Raw genomic sequence first — 18,457 nt, forward strand, 5'->3', positions numbered from 1 at the left:
GTTGTACTTTTGACCTATACCGAGGACCAACTCTTACTAGAAATCTTGAGTTAAAAGCTGTTTAAAAAAAAATATTCGATTAATGATATGAATGCACTGAATTCCACATTAAAAATGAAGAGTAAGTGATTAATCTATATTCATAAAAATTATTTTTATGATTAATAAAAATATATATATTTTTAAAAAATATATAGATGCATTTTAAAAATTATAAGATATATTTAGTGAATGTAAGCATAAACAAATCCAGAATTAACTGATAGATTGTGTTTCAATACATACGTTCATCTAATAAAAAAATTTTGAAGCGTTTTTATCTTAAAAATTCAAAGCTTTTGTATGCAAGTTTAAATTTTTTTAATGATTATATTTTCCAATTTCTGAATCATTTTGGGACTAAAACTTTATTGTTGTATTATATCTTCTAGTCCCCTTAAACTCGTCTTTGTATCTAGATCAAATCCGAAAATATCTCAATACTATTAGAGTGGTCGTTACATCCCTTTCTAAGATGTTATAGTTGTTTCCATACTAAATCAAAGTAATTTAATGATGTACACTTATTTTCAAAGTACAATAAATAGAGACAGTTGAGAGTTAATAACAATAATAACCATCACCCAATACTCACTTTGTGTTAAAGTTAATGTTGACCAATTGTAAAGTGTTCATATTCATATGTAACCCTTTATATTCTTCGTCCTTGCTTGTCTGCAACTTACAACTTCATCAACATGAATTCCTTACAACTTGTTCTTTTCATCTTCTTTTACTTTCTTTCTTCCTCCATTGATGGGATTCAAGGTGATGCTATGGTCAGCGGTACTGTCTTCTGTGATCAATGCAAGGATGGCCAAAGATCTCTCTTTGATTATCCCATTTATGGTGAGTCTTTCTTAGTTTCACCTAATTTCACTTGGTTTGTTTTCATGATAATAATGAATTGCTTGCAGGAATCAAAGTGAGAATGGCGTGTGCAGATAGTAATGGGCAGATCACAATGTCTAAAGAAGAGACTACAAACTGGTTTGGAAACTATGCAATGAGGATAGATGGTAGCCCAGATTTGAGCAATTGTTATGCACAGGTTTCAGGAAATGGCGAGGGTTCACAAGCAAATGAGTGTGCTTCAGCAGCTGGTCCTGCTCAGAAACTCAGACTAACGTTTAGGATGTTTGATATGGAATTTTACAATGTTGATTCGTTGCTAACACAGCCTGCTCAGCCTATCTCATCTTGCCCAAAGTCTTCAAATCCAGTCCCAGTCCCAGCACCTGTAACCCCTGCACCTCCGGCCAGGTCTCCTCCAACTTTCAAGCTTCCTCCACTGCCTCCTTTGCCTCCTATGCCCCCAATGCCTTTCCTCGAACCATCAGCCTGTTCACACCAGTAAGTACTTGCATCTTACATACATTAACTCCAATTTCCCATCTTTCTGATTTTGGTGTTATTGTTGATTAACATATTAAGACTCTGATTTTTTTGGGGGGGATACATTAAGCTTCCCATGACCAAAAAGGTTAACTTTTACTAATATAAAATGTGATATGAAATGCAGGAAGTGGAGTATGGCAGAATACAGATGCTACTGGAGGGCAGTGAATCCAGACATGAAAGTAGCAGTTGTATTTGGTCCAATTGCAGGCAGGAAATATGGTAATGATATATCATTATGGCAAGCCCTACAAGGAAGAGGTGACCCTTACAAGACTCTCCTAAGGGAAGCCACTACAGCTCTTTTAAATTCTTATAATAGTGTTCAATTCCCTTATAATGCACTTAGTGTTGTTACACATACCAATTGGGCTTTAATGGGTTCTCAGAGGAGTGTTCTTCTTAATGCCCTTAGGTTCATCAGGGCCAATTCTGGTTCTGCTTCTCCCAATTCCACTTGCAAATTCACGCCCTGCAAGTGATTTTTATACTTTTTTATGTTATAATGTAATACCATTCCTACTCATATACTATCATTTGTATAAGAGCACATGTATTGTATACGTTTTATTAATAATTGGATAGTTTTATAGATCCATTTTTATAATGTACATATACATGAAATGAAATCACAATAATATATACATGTCATTTGATGGGGATTACTCTGTTTCTAACATGACTTTCTACTCCTAATGAATTTGTCTTACCATATATATACCCAAATAAAGAGACGTTAAACTATATGTCCGGTGCATCATGTGATCAAGTCAATAATTTGATGTCATTAGAAAACTAATTTATTGTAATGCACATTTCCTTTACTAATTACACTTTTTGTAACAAGTTTCGTTTAGCCTCATACTTTTTTTTTTTTTACATTTATAATGAGAGCATAATATTTTAATAATTATCCCTCGCAACCAATGAATTGTAGACTTGTAATTTATAACACACCAAAAATAATAAGTGCAGAAATCAATTTAACTGTTAAATTACAAGTGTAGTAACAAACAAGCTTTATATATATATGTTTGGGAGAAGTGAAAAAATATCTGTAATGTTTCTAATTAGAACAATTTTATCCTTAAGTCTAAAATGGTGCAATTTTTACCCTTAATGTTAGCGGCAAACATCAATTTTATCTTTAACATTGGCAAGTTAGATCAATTTCAGACGTTATTATAAAACAAAGTATTAAGGTGCAAAAATACCTCTAACGTTTTGGACCAGGAGTAATTTTACCCCTAATGTTGGAAACTAAGAGCAATTTTACTCTTAATGTTGATAAATTGGATCAATTTGAAAAATAATTCATCAAATCGTCTTCTCGGTCATAAAATCTTGTCATCTACACTCCACGCTTGTGTCATTTTATCAGTAACAAATCACAAACATATGTTGGGATGTGAAAAAAATAAAAAAAATATACTATCTTTTGTACGAATTGGACAAAAAAAATTCCAAAATTCACCGAATTTATAAATATTAGTCTCCAATTCTATTATTACATTATCAAAAACATGAAATTTTTTTAAACGAATTGATATATAATTGGTGCAGAATAAAGAACAAAAAATATATGTATTTTATAATAGGGGTAAAATTAATCCAAATTATAAACGTTATATGTAAAATTGCTTTTGGCTACCAACATTAAAGGTAAATTTGCTCCTGACCAAAACGTTAGGGGTATTTTTGCACCTTAATCTTAAAACAAATATATTTTGTTGCTTATTCTGCGTCAATTACATATTAGTTCTAAACAAAGATTTTATATTTTTTATGATTGAGTAATAGAATTGAAGATTAATATTTTATAAATTCCATGGGATATATGAATTATTTCTCAAATTGACCAAATTTATCAACGTTAGAGATAAATTGCTTTTGATTGTCAACATTATAAATAAAATTGCACTATTATAAACGTTAGAGATATTTTTATACTTAACCCTATATATTTATGTTGCACTCTTGTAATCTTATAAAAAGAAATTAAAAATCCTTTGTTGTTTTAAGGATTTAATAAAATATTATTGTCTTTGGTTAAAAAAAACTCAAAATTCAAACTTACCTCTCTTTTTCAGGATTTAATAAAGCATAGTCTCTTTCATAAAAAATAAAATAAAATAAAGCATCGTGTCTTTGGTTACAAAAAAAAAACACATTTTTGACAGCTGTGGGATTTGAACCCACGCCCTTTCGGATCAGAGCCTAAATCTGGCGCCTTAGACCATTCGGCCAAACTGTCGTTGATGGAAATAAATTGTTATCAACTTTACTTATACAAATCAGCTGTGATTAGTAGCTCTTTCTTATGTACTTATGTGTTACTTAATACTCCCTCTGGTCCATAATAGAAGTCTTTCTAGAGAGTCTTTTCTGTTCCACAATACATGTCATTTTGCTTAAATCTATGCACATTAATTTACTTTTACCAAATATACCCCTATTTAAGTTGATTTTTTTATTTTGGGAATAGATAAAGTTACTAGTGGATGCAATTATTACAAGGGTAACAAAGTCTTTTACTTAAAATTAATTACATTTCTTAATTAGTGTGCATTAACCTTAAAAGACTTCTATTGTGGACCGGAGGGAGTATATAATATAATATTTTCTAGATATACGATTTAATATATAGAAAATCAAAATATTCTTTTACAAATATTATATATTATATTATTTTAAAAATGGTGCCCGCTATGGTTACTTTGTTTTTTACAAAGTACCGTTACTTGGTGTGGTTTTCACCATTGGATGATAGAGCATAAAATTAATCCAATGGTGAAAACCACACCAAGTAACGATACTTTGTAAAAAACAAAGTAACCATAGCGAACACCTTTTAAAAATATGTTGTAGTTTTAAGTATAAATAATGTATTTGAATAATTGACTTAAAATATAGATAATTTTAATAAATTATTCAAAATAAGAGTGAATCAATTAATTATTGGGTAAATTACATCCATGACCATTGAATTTTATCCATTTAAATATTATGGTCACTGAACTTCAATTCTTAATGGTATGACCACTAAACTTTACACTTTTTAATACCGGTGACCACTCAAATTTAACCAAATCCTCAAAATGACCGTTAACGACCTCAAAATGAAAATATTCAAAAATTAAAGTTGTTCAGAACAACATTTACCATGAACCCACATTTTTTATTTTCCAAAATTACCTTTTTTAGAGTTTTCTCTCTTTAAAAATCCACTATCTCTCCTAATCAAACAACACATAAATGACCTCAAAACGAAAATTTTCAAAAACTAAAGTTCTTTAGAATATTATTAACTCTTCCATTTTTTTATTTTCAGACCGTCATCGCTCGTTTTGAGACATTGAGTAGTGTTAAAAGGTATAAAGTTCAGTAGTCATAATGTTAAGAATTGAACTTCAGTGGTCACAATAGTAAATGAGTAAATTTCAGTGGCTATGGGTGTGATTTACCCATTAATTATTCTTGTACTAACCCAAATTTAACACCATTTTAGGCTCTGTTTATTTGCCAACAAACATTAGATAAGGCAATTTTTTGATTTGAAAATAAAATAAAATATTTTTTTTGGTGTTTAATTATAAATTGAAAAACGAGAACTAGTAGGTGGTTGCTATTTTCAAAATGGTAAGAAAAAAAGAAATTGAGTTTCAAATAGTTTAAAAAAATGTTTTTATTTTTTTAAAAGATAAACATTTTTTCCGCTTTATTCATATAATTTTCTTTAGACTAATCTAAAATTTTTCGTTGAAAACGAATACCGTAAAATTAAGAAATTTTTTTGTATACAATATTTTCCGGCAAATAAATAAAACCTTAGTTTTCTTTGAGGAAATTCGCAATCCAATGATGATTTGGAAATATTTTCCTAGAAAGAACCGTTTTTTACCGGTTAATTAAGAAACAACCCCATTACAATGCTTTTAGCGGCGCAAAAAATTATATTGAATGTGTAGATGGTACCTAATGGAGCTCCTTCACCATTACAACTCCATATACATTGTCACGCTTGTGTCGTTAATTTCCTAATGTTAATAAATTTATATATTTTATATATTAATATTTAAAAAATTAAATATAATTTTTTTTTATTATTAAAAATTAAAAATTTATATTTAGTTGGACTTGGACTAAGCTTTTTTAGATTACAAGAGGGGATTTGGATGAACCCGCTTAAATGAACAACGGACCGAACTAGACTTAAACTGAACAATTTTAGATAAAAATCCATTGGACTCGGTCCAGCCCACTCCATGAACAGGTCTAAAGTCAAATAGCAAGATAGGCTAGCCTAGGATTCTAGTTGACATCAAAGGGAAAAGCTAGGTCAATAGTCTCATAGGTATAAAACTAATACCAACCTAAACATAAAATGCACTCTATCGCAATAAAGTTCTCAAGAACAATTCAATTCATAGAGACCAGTAGGTAAGTACCAAATCTACTAAAGCCCTATATTATCTAAGCAATTACTAAAGTGAAATTTGATTTTTAAACTAAGAAAAGAAATAACAATTGAAATAAAAGCAAGACTTAGGATAATCTTAATTTTGCTAATTATGAATGGAACTATGATTCTGGATCCCTTAACTAACTCCTATCAATTTCTAAGATAGTGATTCTTCTAGATAAAGAAGTAATTTTGGTCGAAAATTACTAATTCTACTTCAAAGTATACTTAGGTTGATGATTAGTTTGAATAAGGTGGATGAATGTGAATTGGGGAATGAACTAGTGAGTTCTTTGTCAGAAGCTGTTATAGAATTGCTATGAATTTTTCAACTCCTCCATCTTTTCAGCCTGACGTTAATTGGAATGGGATTTGGAACTTAGAAGTTGTGCCAAAAATTAAAAACTTTGTATGGAGATTGGCTTCTCATTGTTTACCGACGATGTCTAACCTTGCTTGGACACACAACACTCTTGAAAATTTCTGCCCGATTTGTAAGCAATTTGGTGAGAATGAAGATCATGTTTTTCGATTTTGTGGGGTGGCTGTGCTGGTTTGGCGTATTTTTTTTTGGTGATGATAGGATGAATGCTATAGATTCCTGATGGAATGCTGATTGGTAGTGTCGTATATATATTATGGGCTCTTTGGAAAAACAGGAATCAAATGGTCTGACAAGGGCGTACGGATCAAGCAGATCAGATTGTCGCGGGTGCAAAGAGAGAGCATGATGACTGATTGGCGACTCAGGTGTCTCAGAGGAATTTTCAATCGGGTGGGAGTACGGATCATGTACGTTGGATCAGGCCCGCTAGGGGGTGGTCGGTTGTTAACGTTGATGGGTACTGTTCTTTTGGCTTTATTTGTCGGGATGATACGAGGTTATTTGTGTATGCTGCAAATGGCTTGTTTGAGGGTTTATTTGAACCTATTGTGGCTGAATCGATGGCTGTCCGGGAGGCACTGTCATGGTTAAAGGACATGAATGCTAATCATGTTGAGGTTCGGTCGGATTGTTTAGGTGTGGTTCAAGCAATTTCCAATGCTTCTTGTAGTTTGTCCTTTTTTTTTATGAGGCAATATCTAATTGTATTTGTATATTGCGGACATTATCTAATGTCTCCATTTCGTTTGTTAAACGTTCAGCGAACTCAGCTGCTCATTCTTTAGCTCGAGCGGTTGAGTCTGGTTCTGTTCGTGGAGAGTGAGTTTGTCCTCCTCCTTTGATTGTTTCTATTCTTTTTTCTTATGTTCAATAAAGGTTTGCTTATTCTTTAAAAAAAAAAAAAGTTGATGATTGATTAATTTTGTCCATCAACTTTACTTGAGAAAATCTCATTAATTAAGTAGTTTTGAAACCTAAAAAAACTAAGTTCACCCAATTATATAGTGTTACATTTTCTCCTTTGTAGAAGTAATATTATTAAAAAAAAGATTAGAACCGAGTTTGCTCATGAGACTCTTCCTAAACATTATAATCAAGTTTGTCCATAAGCTTATTTCACGAACCTATAACTTAGCCTGATCGCGAGGTTTCGAGATGAGATTCGTCGTGATAATGCTTGACTCGTTTATGAATCGAACCTCAAAATCATATTCAAGGTTGGTTCGTTTATAAATTGAGCTGAATACGGTTGAACTTTTATTTAATCAGCCGCTCACTAGCAACTAGGCTGATTTGCAATCCTAATAATAACAAAAAATGAAATAGAAGTATAGAGTGATAAGTGGAAACATAAACTTGAACTGTTCGAGGTTCTCCTTGGCATTCACTATCTTCAGGTTGAGTGATGTTAAGCTTCAATCTACATTCTGCAATATTAGTAATTTTCTGCAGAAGATCACCACTCAGGATTCAAACTCGAATGAAAACATTCATTATTCACATTACCTATCTTTTAAATTATCCATTAATTTAAATGCATTTAGTAACAATTATTGTGAGAATAACATGTACTGTTCAAAATCCTGTATTAATTAAAGTATGTATTTGATTTGGAACGTTACCTTGCCTTAGAACACTCCATCCAAGAAGGCATAAGCATAATCCAGGAAAGCCAGAAGTAGAAGTTAGAACAAACCAAAATGACCTCTCTCCTTCTCCGGATAGTTACTTTACTTTTCTGGATTTTCATCACAGTCAACGCCCAAGATTTCACCATTGAAGAAGCAACCATCGATGACATCCAACAGGCATTTGCCGTAAACAATCTGACAGCAAGACAATTAGTCGATTTTTACTTAAACCGAATAAAAACCCTAAATCCCCTCATTCGTAGCGTAATAGAAGTCAATCCAGATGCTCAAGACCAAGCTGAAAAGGCCGATCAGGAAAGGAGGAACAATCAGGGCATGAATCCTTTGGGGAATCTACATGGAATACCTGTTCTACTTAAGGATACGATAGCAACTAATGATAAAATGAATACGACGGCGGGGTCGTATTCGTTGGTGGGGTCGGTGGTGGCTCGGGACGCTGGCGTCGTGGAGCGGCTGAGAAAGGCAGGTGCAGTGATTTTGGGGAAAACTAGCCTTAGCGAATGGTATAAGTTCCGTTCTATCGACCACATTCCCAACGGTTGGTGTGCTCGGGCCGGACAAGGAGTCGTAAGCTCTCTTTTCACTTCGTTTTTCTTTCAAATGTAGTTTATTATTATTATTTTGGGTTTAATTTCTTTAATTGAATGGAACTAAAATTACTTATCATATCAAAACTTAATGCACAGTGTTGTTTGCCTTACATCCAATTTGGCTTGGTTTTAGATATCTCATTGTCCAATTATGTTTCCATTTTCTTTCTATGCTTGTGAACTGAAAGCTATGCGAGCTTTATGAATCATTGAGCACGTACTGATAAGATCAGTCTTTGATACTTGAAAATATGCAGAATCCATACTATCCATCTGGGGATCCATGCGGCTCAAGTAGTGGGTCAGCAATTTCCGTGGCAGCAAACATGGTGGCACTTGCACTTGGAACTGAGACTCATAGCTCCATCATCTGTCCCTCTGATCATAATTCTGTTGTTGGTTTGAAGCCCACTGTTGGCCTTACAAGCCGTGCTGGTGTCATTCCAATGATGCCTAGCCGGGACACCATTGGGTAAGATTTAAAATGACAAGTAACAACAATTTTGAACTTTCCAAAAATTGTTTATGCTTTTACACTGAATGGGAATAGGCGAACAGTATTGATGGATTCAGTTATTTTTTAAGTTCATGGTGTATACAAAGTGAATAAGAGGATTTACAATTTGGACAAATGTACTTATCCTTGTACATCAATTAACAGGCCTATCGCAAGGACAGTTTCAGATGCAGTTTACTTGCTTGATGTAATTGTGGGTTTTGATCCAAGAGATGAAGCAAGCAGTGAGGCCACCAAGTTTATACCTGAAGGTGGTTATAAGCAGTTCCTCAGTCCTCATGGGCTAAAAGGAAAGAGGCTTGGAATTGTTAGAAACCCATTTTTGAATATGTTGACTGAATCTATAGCATCTGCATTTGAGCATCATCTCAACACTCTAAGGTATTTGGCTTTTGAAATATCTGTTGATTGTTACATGTACAAGTTTTTGCTTGTGCAGAGCCGCTGCTTGTTTCATATATGCATTTAATGTTGAAAATTATAGGAGACAAGGTGCCATAATAGTGGACAATCTTGAGATAGCAAATATTAGTATGATTCTCAATCCAAAACGAACTGGTGAAATGACATTGATGATGGCTGAGTTCAAGCTTTCTTTAAATGATTACTTGAAAGAACTCATCGTATCTCCAGTAAGGTCACTTGCTGACGTTATTGCTTTCAACCAAAATAACCCTGATCTTGTAAGTGGATCAGTCCCTAATCCTTTATTTGTTGGCTCTAGATAATTCGGTAGTAATATTTCAATTTGTTTTTCAGGACGGACGAAAACAGAAATAGAAGTTATAAGCTAATGGTTATGATATATTTTTTCTTTGGTAGTCACTTAGTAAGCCTAAAGCCTTTTTGCAGGAGAAAATGAAAGAGTATGGCCAGAATACATTCATTGCAGCGGAGAAAACAAATGGTATTGGAGAGAAAGAGAAGAACGCAATAGAATCAATGAAAAGACTGTCAAGAGATGGGTTTGAGAAGACAATAAAGGAGAATAGTTTAGATGCAGTGGTAACACCCGGTTCAGGTGTTGTTTCTGTGTTAGCAATCGGAGGATATCCTGGAATTACTGTTCCAGCTGGATATGATGGAAATGGAATGCCATTTGGGATCTGTTTTAGTGGGTTAAAAGGAACGGAACCAAAGCTAATTGAGATAGCGTATGCTTTTGAGCAAGCTACTACGGCAAGGAGGCCTCCTACCTGCACAATCACTGCAGAATCTCTCCTTGGAAGTATATAACTGCAGTTGTCAACCCGTCATCGGATTTTCGTTTCAAATATTCTTAAATGTTGTATTGGTATGTTTGTGTTTGTTGAATCAAACATTCCATTGCTGATTGGTAACTTTTCTTATAGTGATATATATTTGGCCACTATAATTTTCATGAAATTTGATAGGATTTGCTTGCATTGCAACTTGTAAGTCAATGAAGACCTAAGTCAAGTTGGGAATTGAACTAGTTCAATTGTTGCTTCACAGGGAAACAGGAAAGTGTTCAATTGCAGTGCAAACTACACAAGATATGAGGTTGGTTCATAATACTCCTTGTCCAAAATTTATTAACTGTAGCATAGATGTTTGAAAAGTGGATTTATTGCAGTGCTGTATATGATAGTGGAGTTTGGTTTTTTGGCTGGCTATGGTGGATAGAAGCCTCTGTTTAAATGCATATTTATAGATGAAAGGGTTAAGTCTATAAGCTAAATGTTACAAATCAGAATTATGGAATAAAACCATAGAATGTTTAGTTGGTGATGTATGCCTAAATTTGCTGAGTGAAATGATATTTAAGGCTTGTGTCAAATGAGGAACACAGGGTGCTCTTTTCTCGGTCTTCCACTTGAAGAGCTTGGAAAAACTTCAGGTTGGTTCAGTTAGATATTTGTGGTTAAGGCATTTTACTCAAATTTGCTGATGATTTTATTAGAATGTGTCATATTTACTTTGTTACTTAGCTAGTCCTATGTTATTGGTATTTTTAACAGATTTATGAGAAAATGATCAAGGTACAAATTTAGATTTATCCTCGACGTATTTGGAGATTAACTAATTAGTAATTACTCATTGTCATTTTTTTTAAGCAGTGTTAGCTTAATATAAGAACTCTAGCCCGTATTTAATTGTAGATAGAGAACGTCAACTTTTCTTTTAATGAAAGATAGAAATATTATTAGAGCAAAAATCCAGAAATAACAGAGGCAAGATTAAGCCAGTCTTTCCAATGAATCCTATGTATTCTCCTCTCACCTTTTGTATATAAGAACTGAAATTTTACACTACAGGAAATTTGAGCAACAACATTAGAAACCTGCAACTCAAGAGTTTTGAAAGATGCATATATCCCTCACTTTCTAAACCCAGTAAATCGCAGCAGTAAAAGTAACTCTTCACCCGGCAACAAGCAATAATTTGCCATTAGCCTTCCTTCTCAACTCAATACACATTTAACATGTGACTCCACACTTATTTCATTAGAAACCCCACCATTTGGTCAGAAACAAACAAATCCAATCAAAGAGGAACCGCATCATTGTAAACAGAGAGAGATGGTTCTACTTTCTAGGCAGGCCACGTGATTTTACTTTTCAAATTTCTCATTTTTACCTTTATTTATTTTCTAATGTAATTAACTTGGGTTTGTTTATTACTTAATGGGTTAGGCTATGCTTAATATGTTTTTGAAAGCATATCAACAAATTATTATTATTTTATTATGTGCAGGATATTTGCCATATTTCTTTTTTCTTTGGGGTCAATATTTGCCATATTTCTTGTGAAAAAACAGAGTACTGGGCGGCCAAGACCTGTACAGTATCCCTGCTTGACTTGGTCATGTGTATGCAGATCCAATTATGTGAAGCTATTTTCAGTAGGCATAAAGTTAAATATCAGATTGTACTTATTTCATGACATTGTTTGCTTTTGCATATTTTTTAAGGAAAATGAAAATTCTATTCTCTGATGATCCATTAAGCATAAAATAAATTACATTAAGCCAGTCTATAACATAGTAGCATCTCAGCAGGCAGCATAGCATGCCAAAAACATACAAATAAATTTGCCTTCTAAGTTTTTGTTTATTTTGTTAGAAATTGGGTTGGATCGGATATTGATTAGAGAAGTTCGATATGCAGAAAAGAAATTACAGGCTAACTCAAAATACAATATTTATGTGGTTGTGTCAATTTGCCTACATCCACGGGAGAGTATAAACTTTATTATTTGAACAACCAAGACAATTATAAGAGAATTTATGGAACCTCAAATCCAAACTTTTCTAAAAAATTTAACAAAAAGGTATAATTTATTTGATTTCAATATACAACAATATATTTTTTAGAGATTTTCCCTCTATCTCACCGTTTTCTTCCTCTTCTGCCATATAAAACAAGGCTTTATATAGACTTTTGTTTTGAATCAAAATCAAAACCAGTAAGTTTTGAGTAATATTTTGACAAAGTAGAAAGCAAAACCAAAAACATTAATTAGGTACTTAGATAGGTGCCATTCCAAACACCTTTTTGACTCTCTTTTCTTTATTTTACTTTTTCTTTTATCTAATGATAATCAATTATTTATTTGAAATTTATTGTTAAATATTTAACATTTTTCATGTTCATTGGAACTTTTTTGAAATTTGTCATTCTAATGTAAAACAACACCAAAAGTTTGAAGATAATTACTAGTTGGAATTTTATATAAATATTGGGTCCACTTTCTTATCTAACTTCAAACCACACCTATCATTCCTAAGTTCACTTAGATATGGCTACCATTGCACCCTTTCTCTCTTCACTTGTTTCATCTTTCATTTTCATTCTTGTTCTAACTTCAACAACCAATGCATCCTCATTCCCATTTAAAGAAGCAACAATAACCGATCTTCAACTCGCTTTTAAGCAAAATCAGCTAACCTCTACACAATTGGTTGAGTTCTACATTCGAGAAATCCGCAGACTCAATTCGGTCCTCAATGGGGTTATAGAAATCAATCCTGATGCTATCTATCAAGCTAAAAGGGCTGATTACCAACGCAAAGTTAAGGCTTCAGGATCACTGGTTGGATTGCATGGAATTCCTATCCTTCTCAAGGATAACATTGCCACCAAGGATAAGCTTAACACTACTGCTGGCTCACTCGCACTCTTGCCACCAAGGATAAGCTTAACACTACTGCTGGCTCACTCGCACTCTTTCGATCTGTGGTTCCTCGAGATGCTGGTGTGGTTATCAAGTTGAGGAAAGCAGGAGCTGTCATTTTAGGAAAGGCCAGCATGACAGAGTGGGCGGCTTTCAGGTCTTCTTTTATGCCTAATGGTTTTAGTGCTAGAGGCGGCCAAGGAAAGGTAATCTAAAACCTTCTCAATTTATCAAATAGAAATATTAGTGTCTGTTCATTCTGCTTTTTGGTTTTTCACTCTAAACAGTAGAATAAAAGTGTTTAATTAGGATTGAGAAATATCTGGATGAAAGTAGGCCTTTAGTTTCCTTCATATATAATATGTTTGCTAAATGTTCCTGCAGAATCCTTATGTGCTATCTGCTGATACTTGTGGTTCAAGCAGCGGCTCTGCAATATCAGTAGCAGCCAATCTGGTAGCAGTATCATTAGGAACGGAGACGGATGGCTCCATCTTATGTCCATCAAATGCTAATTCAATAGTTGGTATTAAACCAACCATTGGTCTCACCAGCCGGGCTGGAGTGGTTCCAATTTCTCCAAGGCAGGACACTGTTGGATGGGTATATCTAAAAATTTCATTCCAAAACCACTAATTAGACAAAAGAATTCAAGCGATTCAAGTAAAAGTAATGTTCCATTGGCTATAAATAAATTGAAAACAGGCCTATGTGCCGGACAGTATCAGACGCCGTTTATGTTCTTGATGCCATAGTAGGTACAGATTACAATGATGGTGCAACCAGAGGAGCGTCACAGTACATTCCTTATGGTGGCTACAAGCAATTTCTCAAGGTCTATGGGCTCAAAGGAAAAAGACTTGGTGTAGTCAGGAATCCATTCTTGAGTTCTAGCAGCAAAGCCGAAAGTCGAGCGTTTGAGAATCATCTTCAGACACTAAGGTAATAAATCAAATTACCTACATAACTTGTTCATATCATGATATAGTATAAGAGTCTCTTAGATCGGTTTGGATTGAGCCTATGCAATAATATTATTAATGATGAAAGCTTATTACATTACATTATGTAAATGTAGACGAGGAGGAGCATACATTGTAGACAACTTGAAAATTGCCAACATCAACACTATTTTAAATGCAGATGCGAGCGGCGAATTGGCAGCATTATTAGCTGAGTTCAAGATATCCATAAATTCGTACCTGAAAAATCTAGTAACTTCTCGAGTGCGATCATTGGTTGATGTTATAGCATTCAATCAAAAGTTTGCAGATTTGGCGAGTCTAGTAATTTACATTTAATTAAACAAGACTTGTGCTTTATAGTAATGTTTGTATCCAATAATGTTAACTTTCAAGGGAAATGCAGGAAAAGATCGAGGAATTTGGGCAAGATCTCTTTATTGCGGCTGAAGGGACGAACGGAATTGGAAAAATAGAGAGAGCAGCAAGGGAAAATTTAGCAAAACTGAGTAAAGATGGATTTGAGAAAGTGATGCGGGAAAATAAATTGGATGCATTAGTGACAAGTGGTGCAGGAATTAGTCCAGTACTTGCAATAGGGGGATTTCCAGGAATAAATGTGCCAGCAGGATATGATTATAGAGGGGCTCCATTTGGAATCAATTTTGGGGGATTGAAGGGTTCTGAACCCAAGTTAATTCAAATTGCTTATGGCTTTGAGCAAGCTACTAAGATTAGAAAGCCTCCTGCTTTCAAGCCATGAATCTTTGCAAGGCTAGACTGAAATTATCTATATGTTATTCAAGGACCTTTTCTTCATCTTGCTCTAATTTCATGAAAAAGTCATTGCTCTATTGGTAGAAATGGATGGAGTTGTCATAATAATACATTTATATAAATTTTAGAGGCAGACAGGTATGAAGCAAATAAGAGAATGACATTGACATATAATATGCATGCTTGCTTAACCCTGATAGAATCTTACAGACTAATAACCCTGATAGTTGTTGGGAATTTTTCTCGATTGCGACAATTTAGCGGAAGCGATAAAACAATTTTATTGAATTTATGAGGTTTACAAGAGGGTGTTCTCTAAAAACTTTCTAGAGTTACAATAAGATAAAACAAAAATAGTACACTCCGGTGTTTCCCGAAAATACCCCGAAATAATTATCTTTACTATTTTTATTTCTCCCCAAAATAATTAGACTACCCTCTAAATAAACTCTCAAAATTCACAAGGCACAATTGTGCCTCTTCTCACTACATTTTGGTTCCACCCTAACTCCCTTTCTTTTCCTATATTTCCCACAATATTCAAGGAATGGTTCCTTGGCTTTTATAAGCCAAGGATCAAGGTTTGCATTAATTGTGCTAGCAAAAATTGCTGGCACAATTAATGGCCTGATTGACCACCGAATTCTGGTGGTCAATTTTATAATTTTTTTTTTTTTTTTTACAAATTACAAAAACAATCTTCCATCACTATAAATTACAAAAATAGTCTCACATTAATTAAGACTTTACAATAATTCCCCTTGTTTATTTAATTGTTTTAAATTAATAGTTAATTTTCTCAACAATTTTCCCCTTAACTATTAATTTAAAACTTTCATTTTTTTTTAATATATATATGATGTACTTTCCCATCATCTTGTAAACGGAGCACTTCTCTCCGCAAACAACTTCTCGGTGCACTTCTCACCGAATCAATGATGTACTTTCCCATCATCACCTTGTAAACGAAGTACTTCTCTCTGCAGACAACTTCACGGTGCACTTCTCACCGAATCAATTTGTTGATGCACTTCTCATCAACCTTCAACTATTGGAGCACTTCTCTCCAAATTAAACAAATTCTTCTTCGCCAACATGATTTGCCACATTGACACTTTCTTTTCTCTTGTTTCTGCAATTCCATTGCACGCGCCCAAACTTCTTACACGAAACATTTGGGCTTCCCCATGCCAGCAGTCCTTCCCTCAACTGCTTGCTCATTTTCTCCATTTTCTCATGCCCAATTGATTTGGTGGGCGACGCTACATTGAACCATAGCTCTGATACCACTGTTCGGAATTTTTCTTGATTGCGACAATTTAGCGGAAACGATAAAATAATTTTATTGAATTATGAGGTTTACAAGAGGGTGTTCTCTAGAAACTTTCTAGAGTTACAATGAGATAAAACAAAAATAGTAGCACTCGGGTGTTTCCCAAAACTGCCCAAAATAATTATCTTTACTATTTTTATTTCTCCCCAAAATAATTAGACTACCCTCTAAATAAACTCTCAAAATTCACAAGGCACAATTGTGCCTCCTCTCACTACATTTTGATTCCACCCTAACTCCCTTTCTCTTCCTATATTTTCCACAATATTCAAGGAATGGTTCCTTGGCTTTTATAAGCCAAGGATCAAGGTTTGCATTAATTGTGCCAGTGGCACAATTAATGGCCTGATTGACCACCGAATTCTGGTGGTCAATTTTATAAATTTTTTTTTTTTTTTACAAATTACAAAAACAATCTTCTATCATTATAAATTACAAAAATAGTCTCACATTAATTAAGACTTTATAATAATTCCCCTTGTTTATTTAATTGTTTTAAATTAATAGTTAATTTTCTCAACAATAGTATATATATATATATAGTATAAAATTGTAATGATCGATGTTGGCCATGTGAACAATAAATTTAGATGCCGGAGAAGGTGCCACTTTTGTTAACATAAAGCGGGAGTTGTCTCTTTGACTAATTCTGTTTGCTATCAATTTGTTTAAAGACTGCATCTCTATAAGTAGGCTTCCTTTTTCTAAACACAAGTCACTGGGTACCAAAAATAAAAATAAAAAGTATATTACAACGCAAAAATTAATGGTTTGTGAAGTTTCTAGATTAGCAATACATAAAACCTTGTCGGGATAAATTCCATCTAACAATATATTGCATAAAAGTGTCGTCACATTTCCAATGTTTAAATTTTTGGCGTCGTTATTTTCTTTTCATATTATTTATTTTAATTTTTAAAATTTCAATTACAATCTAATAAAACGTCACAAAATTAACAACACGTCGTTTTTAGGGTAAATTGCAACCATGGCCACTGAACTTCTAGTGGGGGTTTTGCTTCGGGAACGTGCTGCAACGACTATGGTGGATTCTCGACTAGACTCCTCCTCCTGTGCGGGTTTGTTCCGGTCGTCCTCTTTGGCTTTCTGCAACTGCCGTTGAAGGTCAGCCATCTCCCTCTTATGTCTTGCTTTTGCGTTGTCCAACTTGTGTCAATACCTATCTATTTATACTGTTTATTTAGGTTTAGGGTTTTCTTCTCATTAGGAATCCTTCTGGAGCTAGGATTCCTTGTTCTTCAAGATAGCCGAACCCGAGAAACAATTCTTTGTCTCATAGGACTTCGAAAGGTTCCCATGGGTTGTGGAGTTTTAGGAACCTGCTGGCGGTAGTGGGCTTGGACCATCACAATTGTCTTTGGATCGTCTATGTCGGTCTTGGATTGTTATTTGCTGGGCTTGGATCGAAATGGGGATAGTGCCGACGTCATGCGTGTGACATCATTTTGCATGATATTACATAGTTAACAAAAAGAAGTAATTTGATTAATGGTATTAGTTTTGATGATGTAATAATTCACTTTGATAACATAATATATTGACTTATTGACTTACATGATACAATAGAATATTAATTTTTAGTGATGTAACATGTTGATTTGATAACGTATGTTGATTAAATGATGTATTAAATGGTGTTATTTAAAATTAGTTGGTACGAAGAAACAATCGACAAAATATATAAAGGAGAAAAATGAAGAGTTGGATACATATAATATTAGAGCATCAATAGTGATGGTAACGATATTATAATCATTATTTTTTTTATTAAAGGTCGGTTAACGAGAAAGCGCAAAAAACAAACATTATAATCATTATTAAGGGTAAATTACATACGTCACGTGGTGTACAACCTTTACCTATTTTTCGCATTTTGGTGTACAACCTTCAATTTTGCACACTAAAGTGCACAACCTTCTAGTGGTCTCCCACTAAAGTGTATAACCGGTATTTATGACCGGTCAACGCAAGTCAATATTGCCACGTCAACAATTTGATTACTCTAAAAGTAAAAAATTGACTCCCCTATTACAAAATTACTAAAATAGCCTTATCCCCTTCCTTTGCAATCCCTCTCTCTCTCTCTTTTCCTTTCTCTCCCTAAATCTTCTCTCTCTAAGAGCATCTCCAACAGCCTCTTAAGTTGGCTCTTAAGTTAAAATTTGAGGAGAGAGAATGAAA

At 33.8% G+C, this 18,457-nt stretch overlaps 3 protein-coding genes and 1 non-coding gene across 8 annotated transcripts; 3 read left to right on the forward strand and 1 right to left on the reverse strand.

Moving 5' to 3' along the window:
• The first annotated feature begins 673 nt into the window (after positions 1 to 673).
• LOC136223467 (uncharacterized) lies at positions 674 to 2,103 on the forward strand. The gene is made up of 3 exons (XM_066011477.1): positions 674 to 888; positions 957 to 1,392; positions 1,562 to 2,103. Exons 1-3 carry the CDS (start codon positions 738 to 740, stop codon positions 1,917 to 1,919), a joined length of 945 nt encoding a protein of 314 aa, XP_065867549.1. The 5' UTR covers positions 674 to 737; the 3' UTR covers positions 1,920 to 2,103.
• Positions 2,104 to 3,611: 1,508 nt separating this feature from the next.
• On the reverse strand, positions 3,612 to 3,691 carry TRNAL-UAG (transfer RNA leucine (anticodon UAG)). Its single transcript has one exon. It is a non-coding gene; the product is annotated as a tRNA-Leu (tRNA).
• Positions 3,692 to 7,706: 4,015 nt separating this feature from the next.
• On the forward strand, positions 7,707 to 11,911 carry LOC136221847 (probable amidase At4g34880). 5 transcript variants are annotated; one of them, XR_010685340.1, is made up of 7 exons: positions 7,707 to 8,506; positions 8,787 to 9,001; positions 9,191 to 9,427; positions 9,531 to 9,729; positions 9,899 to 10,340; positions 10,523 to 10,570; positions 11,829 to 11,911. XR_010685340.1 is itself a non-coding variant. In XM_066009301.1 (5 exons), the coding sequence occupies exons 1-5, from the start codon at positions 7,985 to 7,987 to the stop codon at positions 10,280 to 10,282; spliced, it is 1,557 nt and encodes a 518-aa protein (XP_065865373.1). In that variant the 5' UTR covers positions 7,707 to 7,984; the 3' UTR covers positions 10,283 to 10,511. The 5 variants fall into 5 exon arrangements, 2 of the variants coding, with proteins under 2 accessions (XP_065865373.1, XP_065865374.1); XR_010685338.1 differs by having other exon boundaries at positions 11,765 to 11,901; XR_010685339.1 differs by lacking the exon at positions 11,829 to 11,911 and adding an exon at positions 10,644 to 10,761.
• Positions 11,912 to 12,808: 897 nt separating this feature from the next.
• LOC136221848 (probable amidase At4g34880) lies at positions 12,809 to 15,228 on the forward strand. The gene is made up of 6 exons (XM_066009303.1): positions 12,809 to 13,171; positions 13,207 to 13,389; positions 13,568 to 13,781; positions 13,888 to 14,125; positions 14,262 to 14,460; positions 14,552 to 15,228. Exons 1-6 carry the CDS (start codon positions 12,809 to 12,811, stop codon positions 14,906 to 14,908), a joined length of 1,554 nt encoding a protein of 517 aa, XP_065865375.1. The 3' UTR covers positions 14,909 to 15,228.
• Positions 15,229 to 18,457: the final 3,229 nt, after the last annotated feature.

This window comes from Euphorbia lathyris, chromosome 3 (genome assembly GCF_963576675.1).
Source record: "Euphorbia lathyris chromosome 3, ddEupLath1.1, whole genome shotgun sequence".
In the NCBI taxonomy this organism is placed as follows: domain Eukaryota; kingdom Viridiplantae; phylum Streptophyta; class Magnoliopsida; order Malpighiales; family Euphorbiaceae; genus Euphorbia; species Euphorbia lathyris.

Excerpts from the sequence above, each read along its gene's own strand:
- LOC136223467 (XM_066011477.1), top strand. The coding sequence starts at position 738 with ATGAATTCCTTACAACTTGTTCTTTTCATCTTCTTTTACTTTCTTTCT. Across the intron at positions 889-956 it reads CTTTGATTATCCCATTTATG|GAATCAAAGTGAGAATGGCG; the intron begins GTGAGTCTTTCT and ends AATTGCTTGCAG. Across the intron at positions 1,393-1,561 it reads CCATCAGCCTGTTCACACCA|GAAGTGGAGTATGGCAGAAT; the intron begins GTAAGTACTTGC and ends TATGAAATGCAG.
- LOC136221847 (XM_066009301.1), top strand. The coding sequence starts at position 7,985 with ATGACCTCTCTCCTTCTCCGGATAGTTACTTTACTTTTCTGGATTTTC. Across the intron at positions 9,002-9,190 it reads CCTAGCCGGGACACCATTGG|GCCTATCGCAAGGACAGTTT; the intron begins GTAAGATTTAAA and ends ATCAATTAACAG. Across the intron at positions 9,428-9,530 it reads CATCATCTCAACACTCTAAG|GAGACAAGGTGCCATAATAG; the intron begins GTATTTGGCTTT and ends TGAAAATTATAG.
- LOC136221848 (XM_066009303.1), top strand. The coding sequence starts at position 12,809 with ATGGCTACCATTGCACCCTTTCTCTCTTCACTTGTTTCATCTTTCATT. Across the intron at positions 13,172-13,206 it reads AGGATAAGCTTAACACTACT|CTTAACACTACTGCTGGCTC; the intron begins GCTGGCTCACTC and ends ACCAAGGATAAG. Across the intron at positions 14,126-14,261 it reads AATCATCTTCAGACACTAAG|ACGAGGAGGAGCATACATTG; the intron begins GTAATAAATCAA and ends ATGTAAATGTAG.